At 42.8% G+C, this 16,501-nt stretch overlaps 1 protein-coding gene across 1 annotated transcript in view; it reads left to right on the forward strand.

The window, feature by feature from the left end:
- VWC2 (von Willebrand factor C domain containing 2) overlaps window positions 1–15,532 on the forward strand; it is a 59,574-nt gene extending 44,042 nt beyond the window's left edge. The window contains exon 3 of the mRNA XM_026843611.1: window positions 15,042–15,532. Coding sequence (XP_026699412.1) covers window positions 15,042–15,193 — 152 coding nt within the window. The 3' untranslated portion in view covers window positions 15,194–15,532. The remainder of the gene's footprint in view (window positions 1–15,041) is intronic.
- The last annotated feature ends 969 nt before the right edge of the window (window positions 15,533–16,501 follow it).

Genomic DNA, 16,501 nt, shown 5'->3' on the forward strand with positions numbered 1-16,501 from the left:
ATTTATAATCCACACGAGTTTCCCAAGTCTTATGCTTATGCTGTGTATGTGGCAGGTGAGCAGCGATTATTTTTATCACTGTAGAGTAGAAGAATACTCCAAAGACAAATGAAGTAGCTAATACTGTAATCATAAATCAAGCCCTTAATTTTTGGTTGTAGGACATCTTGGAGTAATAACTTCATTAGAAAAGTAAAATGTAATTTTTAGTTTTGCCACTTTCATTTTATTTACTACTCTTTTTCTAGTGCACTAATCTGAGTTTTACAAAAATCAGTTCGAAGTGTCTTGGGAATCATTTACAATTTTGTGAGGCTCTGGTTTTGCCTAGGAGAAAACAAACATAGCTTTCAGATAAACATAAAAGCACCAGCTGTTTTTCCCCCATAATTTTTATTTCCATAATACTTGCCTTTGGAGATAATTTTACAAGAAGAAACATATAACATGTGGAAATATTTAAGAACAGGTTTACAATAATTCTACTACTGTAAATACAAAGACTAGCTTTCATGCCTTGGTAGCTGTTCCAGGGGTCTGATGTGTTGGGAAAAATAAAGAGAGATGTAGGAAGCAGCCCAGTCTCGCAGTGCCAGCTTGGCCATCTTGGGGGCCATTGCCTGGAAGCCAATTTGTTTTTGTCAGGACAGTTTTCTGGACTCTTAATTTAATTAAAGACCTGATCTGATTTTCTGCTTTTCCCAGACTGTCTTTGCTGGAGCCTGCTGGCTGCTTCTGTGAACAGGATCTTCAGCAATGTTGGTAGTGCCTGCATCCTCACATGCTTTAGGCTTAGTGATAGGACATTTAAATAGTTCAGCCACTGATTGGGAATATGTTGTCTCTTCTTTCTTAGAGGAGCAGACATCTTTGCATCCTCCATTATATGAATTTTGGCTGCTTAGATTGTGAGCTTGTGTTGGCTAAAAACAGCAGGCTCAAAACGAGCCCTGATTTCTTTTGAAGGTGTGTCTATATCCTGCTGTCTCACTGGGATGAACTGTTGCATCTTCCTAGACAAAACAGCTCATCCTCTGACATTACAGTTGATGGCTAAATAGGAAAACTGGATCCATTGATACCTCTTTAAAAGTTGCAGTGGGAATGCTGAAGGAAACATTCGGCTTATAACCACCACCTTACATTTCTTTTACTAGACCCTGACCCAGCTGACATACATCCATATCTGTCTGCTCTAAGGGGATTGACTCCTTTGCTGTGCTCTTGCAATTCACACGCCTGTGTAATGGAAAGAAAGAGTGTGCACTGATAACATCACAGGACAAGAGTGCTGCAGTATCAAACAGTGGTCTTAACTTTGCAGCACATGGGGAAATAAGTGCTGAATTCAGACACCAGAAATGAAGAAGTTAGGCGATATTGTGTGGAAGATATCTTTTGGGTAGCGCATACCCTTTTATGTCTGCCCCTGTGAGTGACATGCAATTTCTCTGCTGCTGCACTTCCCTGAAATGAAAGAATTTGTGTAACTCACAGAGAGAATCTTTGCATTTAACAAAACCAGTTCCCGTATCTTTCATAATTCATGTCTCTCACTTCAAATCACCTGTCTTTCCATCTCCACAAAGAGATGATCCCTTAAAGTCATTTTGCCAGTCACCCTGCCTGCTTTCCTGCCTTTTTCCTTCCTGCTTGCATTCCCACTAATTTGGTCTCTTCCAATACCAGTGACTTCCTACTCTTTTGCCTTCACAGTGAATCATCCTTCCATCTTCTGGTTTCTCACTCTTCCTACCCCACAGAATCTCCATTTGCATCACCCTTACACAACTCATGAATCAACAACTGACTAAGGGATTAATTTATGATAGTCAGTGATGGATTTCCATGTTGCAACTTAAAATATTTGGATTTAATTAGTACCTGGCTGTGTTTCTAAACAACTGTCTTTAGATATGGTCCTAAGTTGAGTATGTGGAGGAATGGGGTCATAAATTTTCAATTCTGACTTGCTGACAGTTTCTGATTCAACAGAATAGTAACTATTATCATCTCAGCCTTTATTCTGTGAAAGACCTTGATAAAGTAAGAAAGCGGTATGAGCCCATGTCAGAAATTGGGCTGAAGCACAAGGAGGGCATCTGCGTGCTGGTGAAGGGGATGACCTGTAGGCCAGGCTCATGACCCGTTGGGCAGCACTGGCCTGAAGGAGGTGCAATGACTTGCCTTGTACTTTCTCTCCATACACAGAGGCTGCAGGTGGCTGGTTTAGACCTGATCCCTTGGTTTTAGCTGGCAAAGTTGGATGCCGAGTGACTTATCCCCAGGACTGTGGCTGTGTGGGAGGAGAGCACTGGATTAGGGACCGACACCAGACTTTCCCCGGGTCACATCCTGACAGGCTGTGGGAGAAGGGCACCAGGGGCAGGAAGGGTGTGCTCTCACAGCCACATTTTTCTCTTCAGCTTCCTGAACAGGTACAAAACACAGTCTTCCCAAAGCAAGCTGTCTCAGTGCTGTGTTTCATAACCACCAGGGAAATATCATTAAAGGGGAAGAAAAGGTACAACTACCGATTCAGCAGCATGGAGGGCAAAGCATAACACCTCTCTTTTGCTCATAAAAACACTGTGATTTTTCTCAGTTGTGGAGTAACCTAGGAGAATCTTAAAATTGATAAAGAATTTTTTCTTAGGAGAACTTAACATCTCTGTTCTTTAAAGGTATAATTCACATAGTATTAGTATCATGTTAAAATAACCAGCAATTACAACTGTATATTTTAGAACTTTTCACACCTAAAGATAGTAGTAGTTCATTAGGACTGGTGAATAAACAGGTTCTTTGATTCCGTTCTGATTCCCATGCACTACACCTGTTTTTTAGAAGTACAGCTTTTTATTCAATGAAGCTAACAATTCATGGCAAAGGATGCTGTTAGAATTCATTATATTTTAAAGTGATGTATGACATGTTGACAATTATAATTCTTTTTTTGGCATAGATTCCTGTCACTTCTATCCCTGTATTAAAGGGTACTATTTATCTATTTTTAAGAGGCAGATTTTTGGAAACATTCTAATTGAGAAAGGTAGAATGGGGAGAGGTGGTGGTCAGTCTTCAGCATATATTAAAGTAAGCCCTTTGTGGAACAGGGGGTTTTTTATGTTTTAAGTAACAGTTGTGCTGGGATTGGTCTTGGCTGGGTTCTTACCTTTTGTCATGTAACTCAAAGGAAATGGATAAAATGAGCACAACATCACAGATACAGTCCAGAAACTGCCAGAGGACCAAAGCCTCTGTGTGTGAAGCTGAGCAGTTCAGATGTGACGGACCACTTCTGTTACTGCACAAACTTTATTCTCTTTCAGAGTCTCAACTTCTGTTCCCCTTTTCTGGTGCTGACAACATTGTTCACAGCTTGTCTGTATGAGAGGGTTACATGGGTGTCTGAGACCCTGTACCGCTGCTCCTTTGGTGGAGATGCTTTTTTCTAGGTTAGCGTGTTATCACTTCAGCAGCAGATTACCTAGAGAGACATGTTCAGTACATCTGTACAACTGCAACCAGAGCAAAGCAACTCTAGTGAATTTGGATGAGGGGCTAGAAATCTGTCTGTGTAGGCAAGCCCCTAAGGTCATAAAAAAACCCCCAAAGCATTGGTGTCCTGGTTCAGCTAGGGATAGGGTTAAGAGAGAGAGGGGGAAGGGATCCCCAGTCGGGTTATTCATACCATGCTGATGTCAGGTACGGGCGCGGGAGCACGGGAACTTTTTCCTTTGTGGCTTTGGTGAGGGGGAGCACGGGGCTGTCTGTAACCATTGTGGTACTTCTCTGTACATCTTTTATCTTGTTTACTGTTATTACTGTTTATTGTTGTTATCATTGCTACTGTTGTTCAGTTTGCTTATTACACTGTTGTATTAAATTTCTTCTTATTTTAACCCAGAGTTTGTGCCTCACTTCCAGCCTGACTGGCTGAGGGTGGGGAGGGGCAATGGCAACGTGCTCTCCGGTCCCGGCAGGGCCTAAACCACCACAACTGGTTATGATGACAAAACCCAAAATACCAATAAAACAGCCAAACCAAGCCCTTTATAAAACACCTAATTTTGCAAGGGGACTATTTAATTGGAAGAGTTGTCACTGCTATGACAGTCTTTCTGGAATTAAATGGTGCTACATTCAGTATTTTGATGTAAATCATTCTCAGTCAGAAAGATAATCCCTGATTTAACTGTATTCAGTGTATTTATTCTAAAATGGGGTGAAAAAATGTTTGATGCTTAACTGGTAATTTTTTGTTGGTTTGATTGATGAATCCCTTGTAGCAGTAAGTAGCCACTGGCCATCCTTGTGTACCGTATTCTTACTACCCCGTGTTTTATACTGACTGGAAAAATATACTGATTTAGATTCCACTTCATTGCCAAAGCAGCATTATACTGTACTTTGGTGCCACTTTAGCTTTCAATTTAGTTGAAGTCTTCAGGGATTTTTCCATTGTAATTCTCAAAATCTCTTCCTTCATTAGCGTCCTGCATTTAGTATGTGTTTCAGGATGCATAGAATCCTGTACATTACTGCCTGAGTTACTGTACACTTCTTGGTGACCTAACTAACCTGCCTGATAGACGCTACAGCCCACCAGTGCTGCAGTGTTTTGGCTAATTAAAATGTGCTTTTAGTTCCAGTATTTGCAAGCAGGTCTCTGATGCATTAAATTACCGACCTGTAGTGCATGCTTTTGGAAGTGCAGAGTCTATTTAAACTCACATAATAGTTTTCAGGATAACTTGTTGAGGCATTTCACATGTCTTGCTTAGTCTGAAGAGTAATCTGATGTTTCCCAGTGTGAAGAATATGACTTATTGCTGAGCAGGTCTTTCACCAGGCCCCCAGTAACCCCACTGAACCCAGCAGGGTCACTGGGATGAATAAACATCTTAAGAAAAGAAAGGATTAGCCCCGTTAACCTCAGCAGCAGAGCTTTTAAGCCCCCATACTATGAGCGCTGGGGCAGGCAGCAGCTCATCCCGCTGCAGCTCCACACAGCGTCTCACCACTGTTGTCAGTCCGTCTGTCCTCGCAGTGCCTGGCAATGCTTCTGCAGTTTCTGAAACCGAGGGAAAATTTAGCAATGCGTTGGTTTGTTTTCTTAGACATGACCGCCCTCTCTGGGCTTCAGAAATAGTTTCCAAGCAAGTAGCCAATGCTGTTTGCTGCTCCCATGGAGCTGCTGGGCTCTGCTCCACCAGGAGCATCTCTGCAGAATGCTGCCCTGCAGGACATGTCCTGGACCGAAACCACCCTTTTCCAAGCTGGATTTAGCCCAGGCTGGTTCTCTATCTCTGCCCTGACCAGTGCAGGGGGATGTGGAGAGCTGGGGGGAGCACAGGTGAGCAGCTTTCTGAGAGTGTGACACCAGTAAGAACCTGGTCCCAGTGGGCAAACCTGGTGGTGAGCTGGGCTGCAGGTGAGTAGCACCAGCCCCTTAGTATTTCTGTTGTCTGAGGCATCAGATGAGAGTTTTCCCGATGCATTCAAGCCTGGTATCTCTAATTTCCTAATCACCTGGGTGGTGACTGAGCTGCAAGAAAGCTGAGTGCAAAATTGATGCATGGCTTGCTGGCTTCTAAGTGTTTATATAATTTTCTGTAAGAAACACACAGTGTTCAGCTCATATCTAATTGATGCCGTTTCTGGGTGGAACACAATATCCCTCTACAAGTCACAGGACTTTTGAAAATCATTTTAAGTAGAGTATTCAAGTCTTTCTGTATTTTCTCCGATAAAGGAAGTTGTTTGATGTATCTTATTTTGTATGGCACTTGAGCCTCCTATTTAATTGGGCCATTTTATGCTCTGAGGCTGTTTGCCTCATACAGTATTGGATTGTGTAGTGTTCGATGTTCTTTGCTTCTTTTTGTTCAGTACACAAAAAGCAGCTATCTGAAATTCTGCTTTCTGAATACACATGAAAATCCAAGGAGACAGCAGTGGTGGCAGCAGGATTATGGACTGTTCCCTTCCTGCAAGCAATTTCTACCTGCGCAAAAGTAACTGTGCAACCCTGGTTTCGGTAGCACTTGGCATTGTGATTTCAAGGATGCTAACATCACAGCAAAGTGCAAGGTGATGGAGAATCAGAGCTGGGAGGAAGCAGTGGTGGATAGGATCAGTCCAGTGGCTGTGGTGGCTTTGTTTGTATTCTGTGGGATTTCTGGACACTTGTCCTATTTCTAGGACTGGAGCCGTAACAAAACATTAATCGATAGTGCTGTCACACATGCTAAATGAAAAAATAAAACAACAGAACTTAATCATAAACAGGGCTTGTCAGTCTCATAAGCAGAATATTAAAACCCAACTCAAAGTAAGATTATAGCTTATTTTATCTTCCAGATTAAAGCACATGAACACACACATGCGCACTCTCAGAGGCACACTTAGACTACAGCAGGTGCCAGAGCTTTGATACCCACATTGTCACAGCAGTGCTGCAGAGGACATGATCACTCCTTTTAGTTAGGGGAGAACTTCACTGAGCTTTCTTCTGTTTGTCCGCTCACAGCAGATGCTGCTATACCCATCCTTCTAAATTGGTGGCAAAATGTTATTTTTAATTGTTTTGCCCTTGGCAGATTTTCTTCCAATCTGTCAGTTCCCAGTGCATCTAACAAAAGATGACCCTAACAAAGGGAGCAGTTTTATTATTCTTAAAAGCACCAAGGCTCTATCTAGCAGGAAAATGCTGCTTTGATGAAAGGTAGCACATTGCACACACCGCCTTTTTGTTACTTCCCACAGCAGCTAGGTAAAATCGCAAAATGGATGAATGCCTTTATTTTTCTTCTCCCTGTAATATATATATACACATTTACTGGAAGTCAGTTCGGATATTTACCATGGTTTTCTGGCTGACTGTATATTAAGGCATTGATAAACCACAGAAATAGTACATGGTTTTCAGGGTCCCAAATTGCTCTTAAAATTGCGTCTACCTGAATCCTTCTTCTGTAATTGAAAACTCTTTTGGACTTGGTTCAGTAGCATCCAAAGGTACTGAGGCGAGTAAAAGATTGCACTGGATTGGGAGCAGTCAGATTCGTGACAGCAGCAGGGGTGATGAACTTATTTTTGTGAGAGAATGAGAATCTGCTGTAATCCTAGTCACAGACTACTTTTGCCAGCTGCTTTTTGTGCTTTATCTTCCGAGCTGACGTTTCACAGGAGATAGACATATTTTATATATATACGCATGAGAGGGAAGCAAAAACAAGTTAGGGAGATACAGAGCCTTTAGATGAGATTGGAGATTGGAAGGGCACAAAGTAGGTACCGATACCATCTCTGGAGGAAGTGATTAGATGTAAGAGGGATGAGGGAGGTAATGCCTGTATCTCGAAAATCTTGCTGCTGCAGTGCTATGTGGCAGAGCAGCCTTATTTTGCCTTGCCATGCTGCATTAGCACCTTTCGAAACTCATCTCAAATATCCCAGCAGCTGCTCTGCTGGGAGGGAGGCAGGTGCAGCCACCCTTTATCTATGGCTTGGTCCTTGGCTGTCCTGGCTCCCCGGTGTAACTTCCTGCTGGGGTGTGGAGGAGTCCTTGGTTTTGTGCTGTGGCATTCCAGGTCATCCACAGCAGCAGGCAGCTTGCAATGCAGGCAGGGAGCTTGTTGACATCTCTTCTTCCAGCTCCGTGTTTCATTAGTTTCTCTGGCATCTGCCATAGATCCTGGAGGAAGTCTTGAAACATCAGAAAGAAGAAAGATCTGAAAGGTGGGAGGAAAGGCTTCTTTTTCACTGGCATGTTCCTGAAATTACTGAACAACGGGAACACTTTTGCTGTACATGGAAGACTGTCAAGTAGCATTGCTATAAAGTGAAACTTTACTGAAATGCAGAAAGGCAGCAGCAGATTTGACTTCAGTGTAATGAAACATTTGTTTCTATAAGATTACTATCTAGTATAAAATCCATAGTGTCCTGAAAACATCGGTTCAACTTTTTCATCAGTGGTCACCACAGAAAGGCATATGTCAGGAAGTAGGAGGGAAATGGGAAACAAAATGAGGAATATCACTGTGCTACTGTACAAGCCCATGCTGCTTCTACAGCTTGCATGTGGTGCACAGGTCTGGTCCTCACAGCCTAAAAAGGAGGTAGGACAACTGGGAAAGGTCTGGGGAGGTCAGCAGGGACAAAGAGGGTGCAGAACCAGCCTCCTCAGTCTGCAGGTGAGGTGATGGGAGGGAAGGGAACATCACACAGTTCTGTAAACTCATGAATGGCACAGCAAAGGGGAGATGGTTGTTACTGCCTCTTCCACTGTGAGGATTAGGGAATACCAGATCTAGGTAGCAGGTGGAAAGCATCACACAGCAACTGAAAAATGTTCTACCCTGTGTGCAAGACCTGTAGACCTTCTTGCCACCAAGTGCTGTTTATAGGAGTTCAGGAGGATGTTGGAGAGGTTAATCATAAACAAACCTATAACTCCATTCATTAACTCAGCACACAGGAGCCATTTACAAAGCCTCTGATTCAAAAAGTGCTGGAAGCTGGGTATGTGTGCTTGCTCTGTCCCTATATACTTCGCCGTGAATCTCCTTTTGGCTGCTGCAGGTGCAGGTAGACCTCTGATCTCACCCAGCACAGCTGTTTCTTATATAATGTCATGGTTCTGAAGACATCCAGGATAAAGTGTAGGATCTGTCTTTTTATGTTGTAACTGTTGGAAATCTCTCCATGAAATTTTGGAAAAAAAAAAAAAAAAGTAGGAAGAAAATAGAGGTTAAGCTAAATGTTGAGGTTATGTCATTTATGAAGTGCTCAAAAACCACAATGATGAATACCATAAAACTGTCAGGGTAGATGGGACTGCTGTCAGGTACCTTGGAAGTGACCTGTTTGACTGCTGCAAGAAGCTATTGAAAGGGCAACTATTAGGGAGTTTAGTATAAAGCAGAGCCCAAAGCAGTCTTACATCAAAGTGCTATATTACAGAGGTTATCACTGTACTTCTAATTGGCGAAAATTTGCCGTGACTTACTCTCCAGGCAAACACATTAACTTGCAGTTGAACAGATTTCTTTGTCCATAATTGGGTTTAACACATGATGAAAACAGTTGATTAAAACATGATTTACCAAACTGCTGTATCTTACATTTTTGAACTGATCAGAACACGTGCTCATGCACAAGCAAGGGCAGGCTGCAGAGGAAACCAGCACAACTCTGTAAGGTACAGCTGTGGTTTTGTGGAAGGAGAGGAGGAGAAGCTTCAGAGAGCCTCTTGTGAGGTTGTCAAGGTTACAGGTGCTATTGCTTCTGTAGGTGAGTGGCTTGGGCATTCTCTGCTGATAATTGGTAACGGCTGTTTTCTTCACAGATAACAAAATTTGCATTTTAATTAGATTGTTGCTTTTGTCAACACTGAAGCATAACACAGAAGTCATTGGGAGCTTTTCAGAGGCGAGTGTAAGAACTTCAAAAAAAAATTACAATAGCAGCACTTAACCCAATAATATTTTTAAACTTTTTTAGTTTTTAAGGATTTAAGAGGTGAGGATCTCATTATAAACTCTCAATAAATTAACCACCAAATATTCTGTGGTGGGTTGACCCTGGCTGGATGCCAGATGCCTACCAAAGCTGCTCCATCACTCCCCTCTTCATCTGGACAGGAGAGAGAAAATACAACTAAAGGCTCATGGGTTCATATAAGAACAGGGAGAGATCACTCACCAATTACTGTCATGGGCAAAACAGATTTAACTTGGGGAAATTAGTTTAATTTCTTATCAATCAAATCAGCGTAGGATAAAGAGGAATAAAACCAAATCTTAAAAGCACCCCACCCCTCCTTTCTTCCCAGGCTCAACTTCACTCCCAATTTCTCTACCTCCTCCCCACGAATGGTGCAGGAGGATGGGGAATGAGGGTTGTGGTCAGTTCATCACCTGTTGTCTCTGCTGCTCCTTCCTCCTCAGGGGGAGGACTCTTCACACTCTACTCCTGCTCCAGCATGGAGCGCCTCCCACAGGCTGCAGTCCTTCAGGAACAGACTGCTCCAGCTTGAGTCCCCCACGGGGTCACAAGTCCTGCCAGCAAACCTGCTCCAGCATGGGCTCCTTTCTCCATGGGTCCACAGGTCCTGCCAGGAGCCTGTGAGAGAACCAGCTTCCCACAGGGTCACAGACTCCAGGCATCTACCTGCTCCAGCGTGGGATCCGCCATGGGCTGCAGGTGGATCTCTGCTCCACCGTTAACCTCCATGGGCTGCAGGGTCACAGCCGCCTCACAGAATCACAAAATCGTCTAGGTTGGAAAAGACCTTGAAGATCATCCAGTCCAACCATTAACCTAACACTGACCCTTCTCAACTACACCATATCCCTAAGTGATATGTCAACCCAACTCTTAAATACCTCCAGGGATGGGGACTCCACCACCTCCCTGGGCAGCCCATTCCAATGCCTAACAACCCAATCTGTAAAGAAATTATTCCTAATATCCAGTCTAAACCTTCCCTTGCACAACTTGAGGCCATTCCCTCTTGTCCTGTCGCTTGTTACTCGGTTAAAGAGGCTCATCCCCAGCTCTCTGCAACCTCCTTTCAGGTAGCTGTAGAGGTCGATGAGGTCTCCCCTCAGCCTCCTCTTCTCCAGACTAAACACCCCCAGTTCCCTCAGCCGCTCCCCGTACGACCTGTGCTCCAGACCCTGCACCAGCTCCGTTGCCCTTCTCTGGACACGCTCGAGTCATTCCATGTCCTTTTTGTAGTGAGGGGCCCAAAACTGAACACAGGAATCGAGGGGCGGCCTCACCAGTGCCCAGTACAGGGGTCAGATCCCTTCCCTGTCCCTGCTGGCCACGCTATTGCTGACACAAGCCAGGATGCCACTGGCCTTCTTGGCCACCTGGGCACACTGCTCAATAGGCTGTCAATGAAGCCTCACCATGGTCTGCATCATGGGCTGCAGGGGTATCTCTGCTTGGGCACATGGAGCACCTCCTCCCTGTCCTTCTCCACTGACCTGGGTGTCTTGCAGGGTTGTTTCTCACATATTCTCACTCCTCTCTCCTGGCTGCAACTTTTTTCCTCTTTCTTAAATACCACTACCACTGTTGTTGATGGGTTCAGCCTTGTCCAGCAGCAGGTGTGTCTTGGAACTGGCTGGCATTGGTGCTGTCGGACATAGATGAAGCTTCTAGCAGCTTCTCGCAGAAGCCACCCTTGTATCCCCCCCTGCTACCAGAACCTTGCCACACAAACCCAATACACATGACTTCCTAGTTCCTTAGATCCCAGTATTAATGTTGCTTTCAGAAGCTAGAATTCACTCGTTTGGATGCGGAGAAGCCAAGAGCTGCATGCCAATCTGGAGCTCAGTGTGAGAACTGAGGATTTGCACTGAACTCACTGCTTTGAGACATTGCTGAGATGACAGCAACTGTGCCTTAGCCCTAGGAAAGAAATCTCTGCTGATCCCAGCATGGTATGGCTCTAGCGGAGTCTGACAGCGCCAGTATATACTTTAGAAAAACAAATGATATCGTTGTAGATTTCAAGCTGCACTCAGAATTGGTACAATATGTCATATTGAATTTTCTGCCAGATTTAAGAGTGATATGGCAGGATCTTCATCTACTGTGGAGATGTGCAACACTGCTGACTTCCTTAGAGCTATGTAAGTGTATACAGCTGGGGATGGGGCCCAGGAGGTTTATACTATAGATCAAAGAAGCTCAAACAAGCCACTCTGCACTGGGTGCTGAAGTTGGGGGGAGTAGTGGTGTTACCAAGCAGGAACTCAGAAAGCAGGCAGCCTGCTTTGTACATCAAGGAGAAGAGATTCACTGCCCCTGCAACAGCAACATCTAGTCAGAAAGCTCACCACTGCTTTGGAGTTGGAACAGCTCTGATTTATTTGGAAATGCTTTTCATGTCCTAAGTCAGGTAATTTTGCAAACTTTTAAAAAAAACTCAAAAATGTCTTACCCTTTTTGATGGGAAGCTGAAAATTTTGCTAAATCAATATAAACTGCCCAGTTTTAAGTAAAGCTGTAGTTTCAGCAAGTGCTGTGCCTTCAGGGCAGCTTATCCATGCTGGATGTGGAGGATACACATGTTTCTGCTTCCCTCTGGTAAGGGAGAGTGAGAAAATGGCACTCTTTGACTCTGCCGTAAGCATTTGTGTGCCCACTCTGCCTGTAAATCTGGTTTCTGTGACTGCTTCTCAGAAGAAAAGGAAAGGGATGAGCATCACCTGCTTGGTTGAAAGAGAGCCACAGGACACCAAGAGCCAGGACTGGCTCATATAACTTCAAAATTGAATGAGGTTTAGGGTGAAGCTCAAGGTTGTTTTTTTTTTTTCCCTAGAAGAAGTCTGAGGGTTCAAAGAAATGATATAAGGAGAGCTGTGGAATTATTTTTCTGTGTTTGGACACTATATTGTACTGACATTTATGTGCATGGTGTTGCAGTAATACAGTCAGTTCAGCCTTTTCATTGATGACCTTTTCTGTAACATTAACCTTAATACTGTGCACACGCAGTATTGCAAAGAAAAAGATGAGGCAAGGGTGCCAGTTGACTGTTGCCAGTCTAAGTACTCTATAGGATTTGCAGTTACAGTAATGATAGGTGCAAATGCAGAACCAGAAAAGAGGCAACTTTTTATAGAAAAGTTGCATGATACTAAAAAAATATTTGTGGCTGTCATTTATTTTTGTAGGGTCCCTTTCTCAAGGAGGTGGTTATTGCTCTCCTATAGATTTACCAAAGCAATGACTTTGCCCCATATTAAGTAGCATAACAATTTAGGGCTAACTTGTATCTCTACATTTAATAACTGTCTGATGTGAGAAGGACTCATCATGCATAGCATTAAGGTGCTACTAACTGTGAATGGAGGCATTTACATTCTGAATCCTAGTGAATATATTATGTGTGTTGCACTGTTTTTACTTCATTCCCTGTTTGGGTTTTACAACCAAGTATAGCCTGTAACATTTACTTACCCAGAATGAAATAAATCCTGCACCGGGGATTGACATCATTTTCGTTCCTCTTGTGTCTTTTACATAGTGTTTAAATTTCAAGTGGTCTTGTAGGTTTCATACAAATTCTCCATGGAAAGTAGATTTTGCTTTTAGTATTTTAACTCTTTATATCATATAGCTTTGTAAATCATGGGGCTGTTACAGGCCAGCATGTAAAACATTCAGGTGTCTTTACCTAGTGGGTGAACTCATCTTGGGATGAAAGTTTATTAGGTGCAAGAAGAATACGGTATTTAACTGATTTGAGTTAATTAGAAATAATAGATTAGCATTGAAATCTTCTGAAGTTCCACTGAGGGCAGCATAGTGGATAATGCTGCTTTATCTCAGTTGAAAGCTAGGGCACCCTGAAGCCTTCCTTCCTGTGTTGTCCAGACCTGTGATACTTTGCATGGACAGACTGAGGGGCCTTCAAACCCAAAAGTATCACAGTAACATTAGGTTGGCAAAGCAGGTCATTTTACATGAGATATGCTGGGGTTTGCTATCCATTCTGCATCCAAATGAATGGGCAAGAAGCCACCCAAAACTGCAGAAGCAGCCACATGTTAGAGACACTTGTCAACAGTCAGTCCTAAAATAAAATACTGGCTTAAATACTCAGAGGATTAATGGGTATGACTTCGTGAAGCAAATTTCTGCAAGTCTTGCAGGTCTCTTCGAGGGGGTAACTATTCAGTGAGGAAAGGCCTTCATTACTGTCAATGGGGCATCTAATTCTCAGGCTGCTCTGTCAGTACACAACACATAAACTGATCCAAAGAGATAACTATTCAAATTGATTGGTGAACTATTAGTTTGTGCTTTAGAATGTGCAGCATGCCCCTACCTTTGGTTTTCAGAGGAAGCACTTAAAAAAATAAATACATTTCCTTAGAAGGAGAAGCCATACTGTTTGGTTTAGGTCCTAGAGTAAACCCCTGGCAATGGAAGACTAAGCCTCATCTGTGATTTATTTACTTATGGGGCAAACAGGTTGGCAGTTGATAAGCATTTTGCACACCCATTTTGTTTCAAGATTTTCAGCTGTATCAGATCAATATATGCTGGCCCCTAATGCACATCCTACCCTGATGGATATGGTACCAAAGTGCTGTTGAGTGGCCAGGCTCTGCCTGAGCAGCTGTTGTGTGTGCTTAGTGAATGGAAGGGCCAAGTTCCCCTGAGGACACGGCAGTGTGTAGATAAGAGATGACTGGTAGGGTTTATGCTGGTTTACAAGTGTGTGTGGATTCTCAATACAGAAATAGCTTCTTCTTTGACAGAACTGTAGATAATACAGCACTTGCAGCCGTCTGTGGCAGAGAGATGCAAGGATGTCCCCTTTTGAAAGAACCATATTTGTCTTGTGAACACTGTGCTGGTGGGTTGTTCTCCTGCCTCATCCTTGGAAATGAAGTTATTTCAGTGTACTATTAAAAGGGGTCTGTAGACTTGCTAACTTACATAAAATGGAATAATTCATTTTAGACATGAAAAGCGTCTTCATTCAGAAGAAGCTGGAGCTATTCCATTCTACTGGAAAATGACTATTTTCTCATGAAATGGAAAATAAACTAATCTGATACTTTGATTACTGAACAAAATACAATGCTTGTTTCCAATGGAAAAAAAAACAATAGCATTTATAATCTGCTCTCTAGTAGCCTACAGTGGCACTGTTGCATTATCAATAGCTGGCTTTTTCTCTAGCTTAAATCTGTCTTCATGTCGGTCGTCGGTTTGTGCCAAGGTCTCTGTCACAGTCACATGTTTCACAGAAAGGCTTTATTGCACCTTCCCTGTGGAAGACAGGACAGTCCGTACTGAAAACATCCAGCCACATCGAGGGCAGTGTCCTGGCTGTCTTTGCTGCTGTTACACCTTGTGCACAATGCTCACATTTGTTTAATGTGCCCAGCATTAGTCACTTCATGTTAGGTTTTCTGTGCTCGAGACTAAAACTGAACTATGTGGGATTACAGTGTTCCATGGGTATTGCATAATAAACTCTTTCCTTTTTTTAGGCCCGAACTGCTTTGCAGAAACCATTGTCATTCCAGCAGGCCGGGAGGTGAAAACTGATGAATGCACTATATGTCACTGTACTTACGAAGAAGGCACTTGGAGAATTGAACGGCAAGCTATGTGCACTAGACATGAATGCAAACAAATATAGGAAATCAACAAATCTAAGTACTTTTTGTGGTTTTTATAAAATATCTCACAGCAGTGAGCGCCCTAGATGACCCAGGGAAGTCTGAAGGAGGAGATTCTGATGAGGAGCAAAGAATAAAATATTGATATTTTGTTTTTCAAAGTAAAATAATACTGCAAGGCAAAGAAGTGCATATATTTAAAACGTTTGGACATAAGAATACCTGTCTTAATAAATGTGTTATTTTCACAGTGAGTACACTAAAATACACTCTATAAAATATTCTATGTATTTCTATAATACCATTATAGAGCTTAAAAATAAATGTTTTATATAGACAATACAAATGACAGTACTGTATCGTTGCCTGTCCTGTTGTACACATGCACCATGGCTAAAAACATTACATTTCTATTCTAGTTTCATCATATGAGGGCTTTCTTGGGGTTTTTTGGTGGTGGGAGGGTTTTTTCCTTATTTTTAATTTAGTGGGCCAGGAAAGAGCCATCATATGACAAAACATTTGACATTCCTGCTTTTGAAAAAATGGAATAGAATATGCTTTCAGAGAACATGTGCTTACTTAGGAATACTGCTGTAGTGTAGAAGTGGGTCAACTCCTTCTTTTAGTTCTACCAGTGCACATCTACTGATCCACAGCCAAGATAACTTGGAGCAGTGGGTAATACAAAACTGCTCTCTCTTAGCTGTTACAAAAAATTAACCAGACAAAATCAGTTCCTGAAACTCAGTTCAGACATAGCATATTTCAGCAGGACAAATTCATCTGTGATGTAAACAATGTAGCATCACCCAGCTGATGGAAATGATGGTAGGTAACCACACAGCATCGCTGATGTAATGCATAATGGATGTGGACAAGTGCAGCTTGGAAGGGCTAGTGCAGCCAAACAAGGCTGCACTGATGTGGCTCCATGTTGTTAATCCATGGATAGAAAAGCTGGTTAGTAGCTCTGCCATTCCCTAGACCCTGCTCTTGCCAACTTGCTGGTGCTGGTACAACTCTTTCGGTTCTTTCTGGCAGTCTGTATGGGGTCTGTGACACTCTGTGTTGAGGAGCAATGTTTTGAATCAATTCTTTGAATCCATCAAAGGATTTCTAGCACAGAAGCTGACCCAGACTACATGTGAGGTGAATCACATCTCCCTGCTTCAGCCACCAACAGCCTTTGCTTAGATTCATTTTGGGTTTAGTTTAGTTTATCATCAACTCCTACGTTACATCTGCTTTGAAGACCTGTTAAGTCAACGGCTCAAGCAAACACTTAAATGTGGGCTTACCTTTAAGCTTTTGCTAGAGGGAAGACT

This window comes from Athene cunicularia (assembly GCF_003259725.1).
Source record: "Athene cunicularia isolate RWA chromosome 2 unlocalized genomic scaffold, athCun1 chr2_part1, whole genome shotgun sequence".
NCBI classification, from domain to species: Eukaryota; Metazoa; Chordata; class Aves; order Strigiformes; family Strigidae; genus Athene; species Athene cunicularia.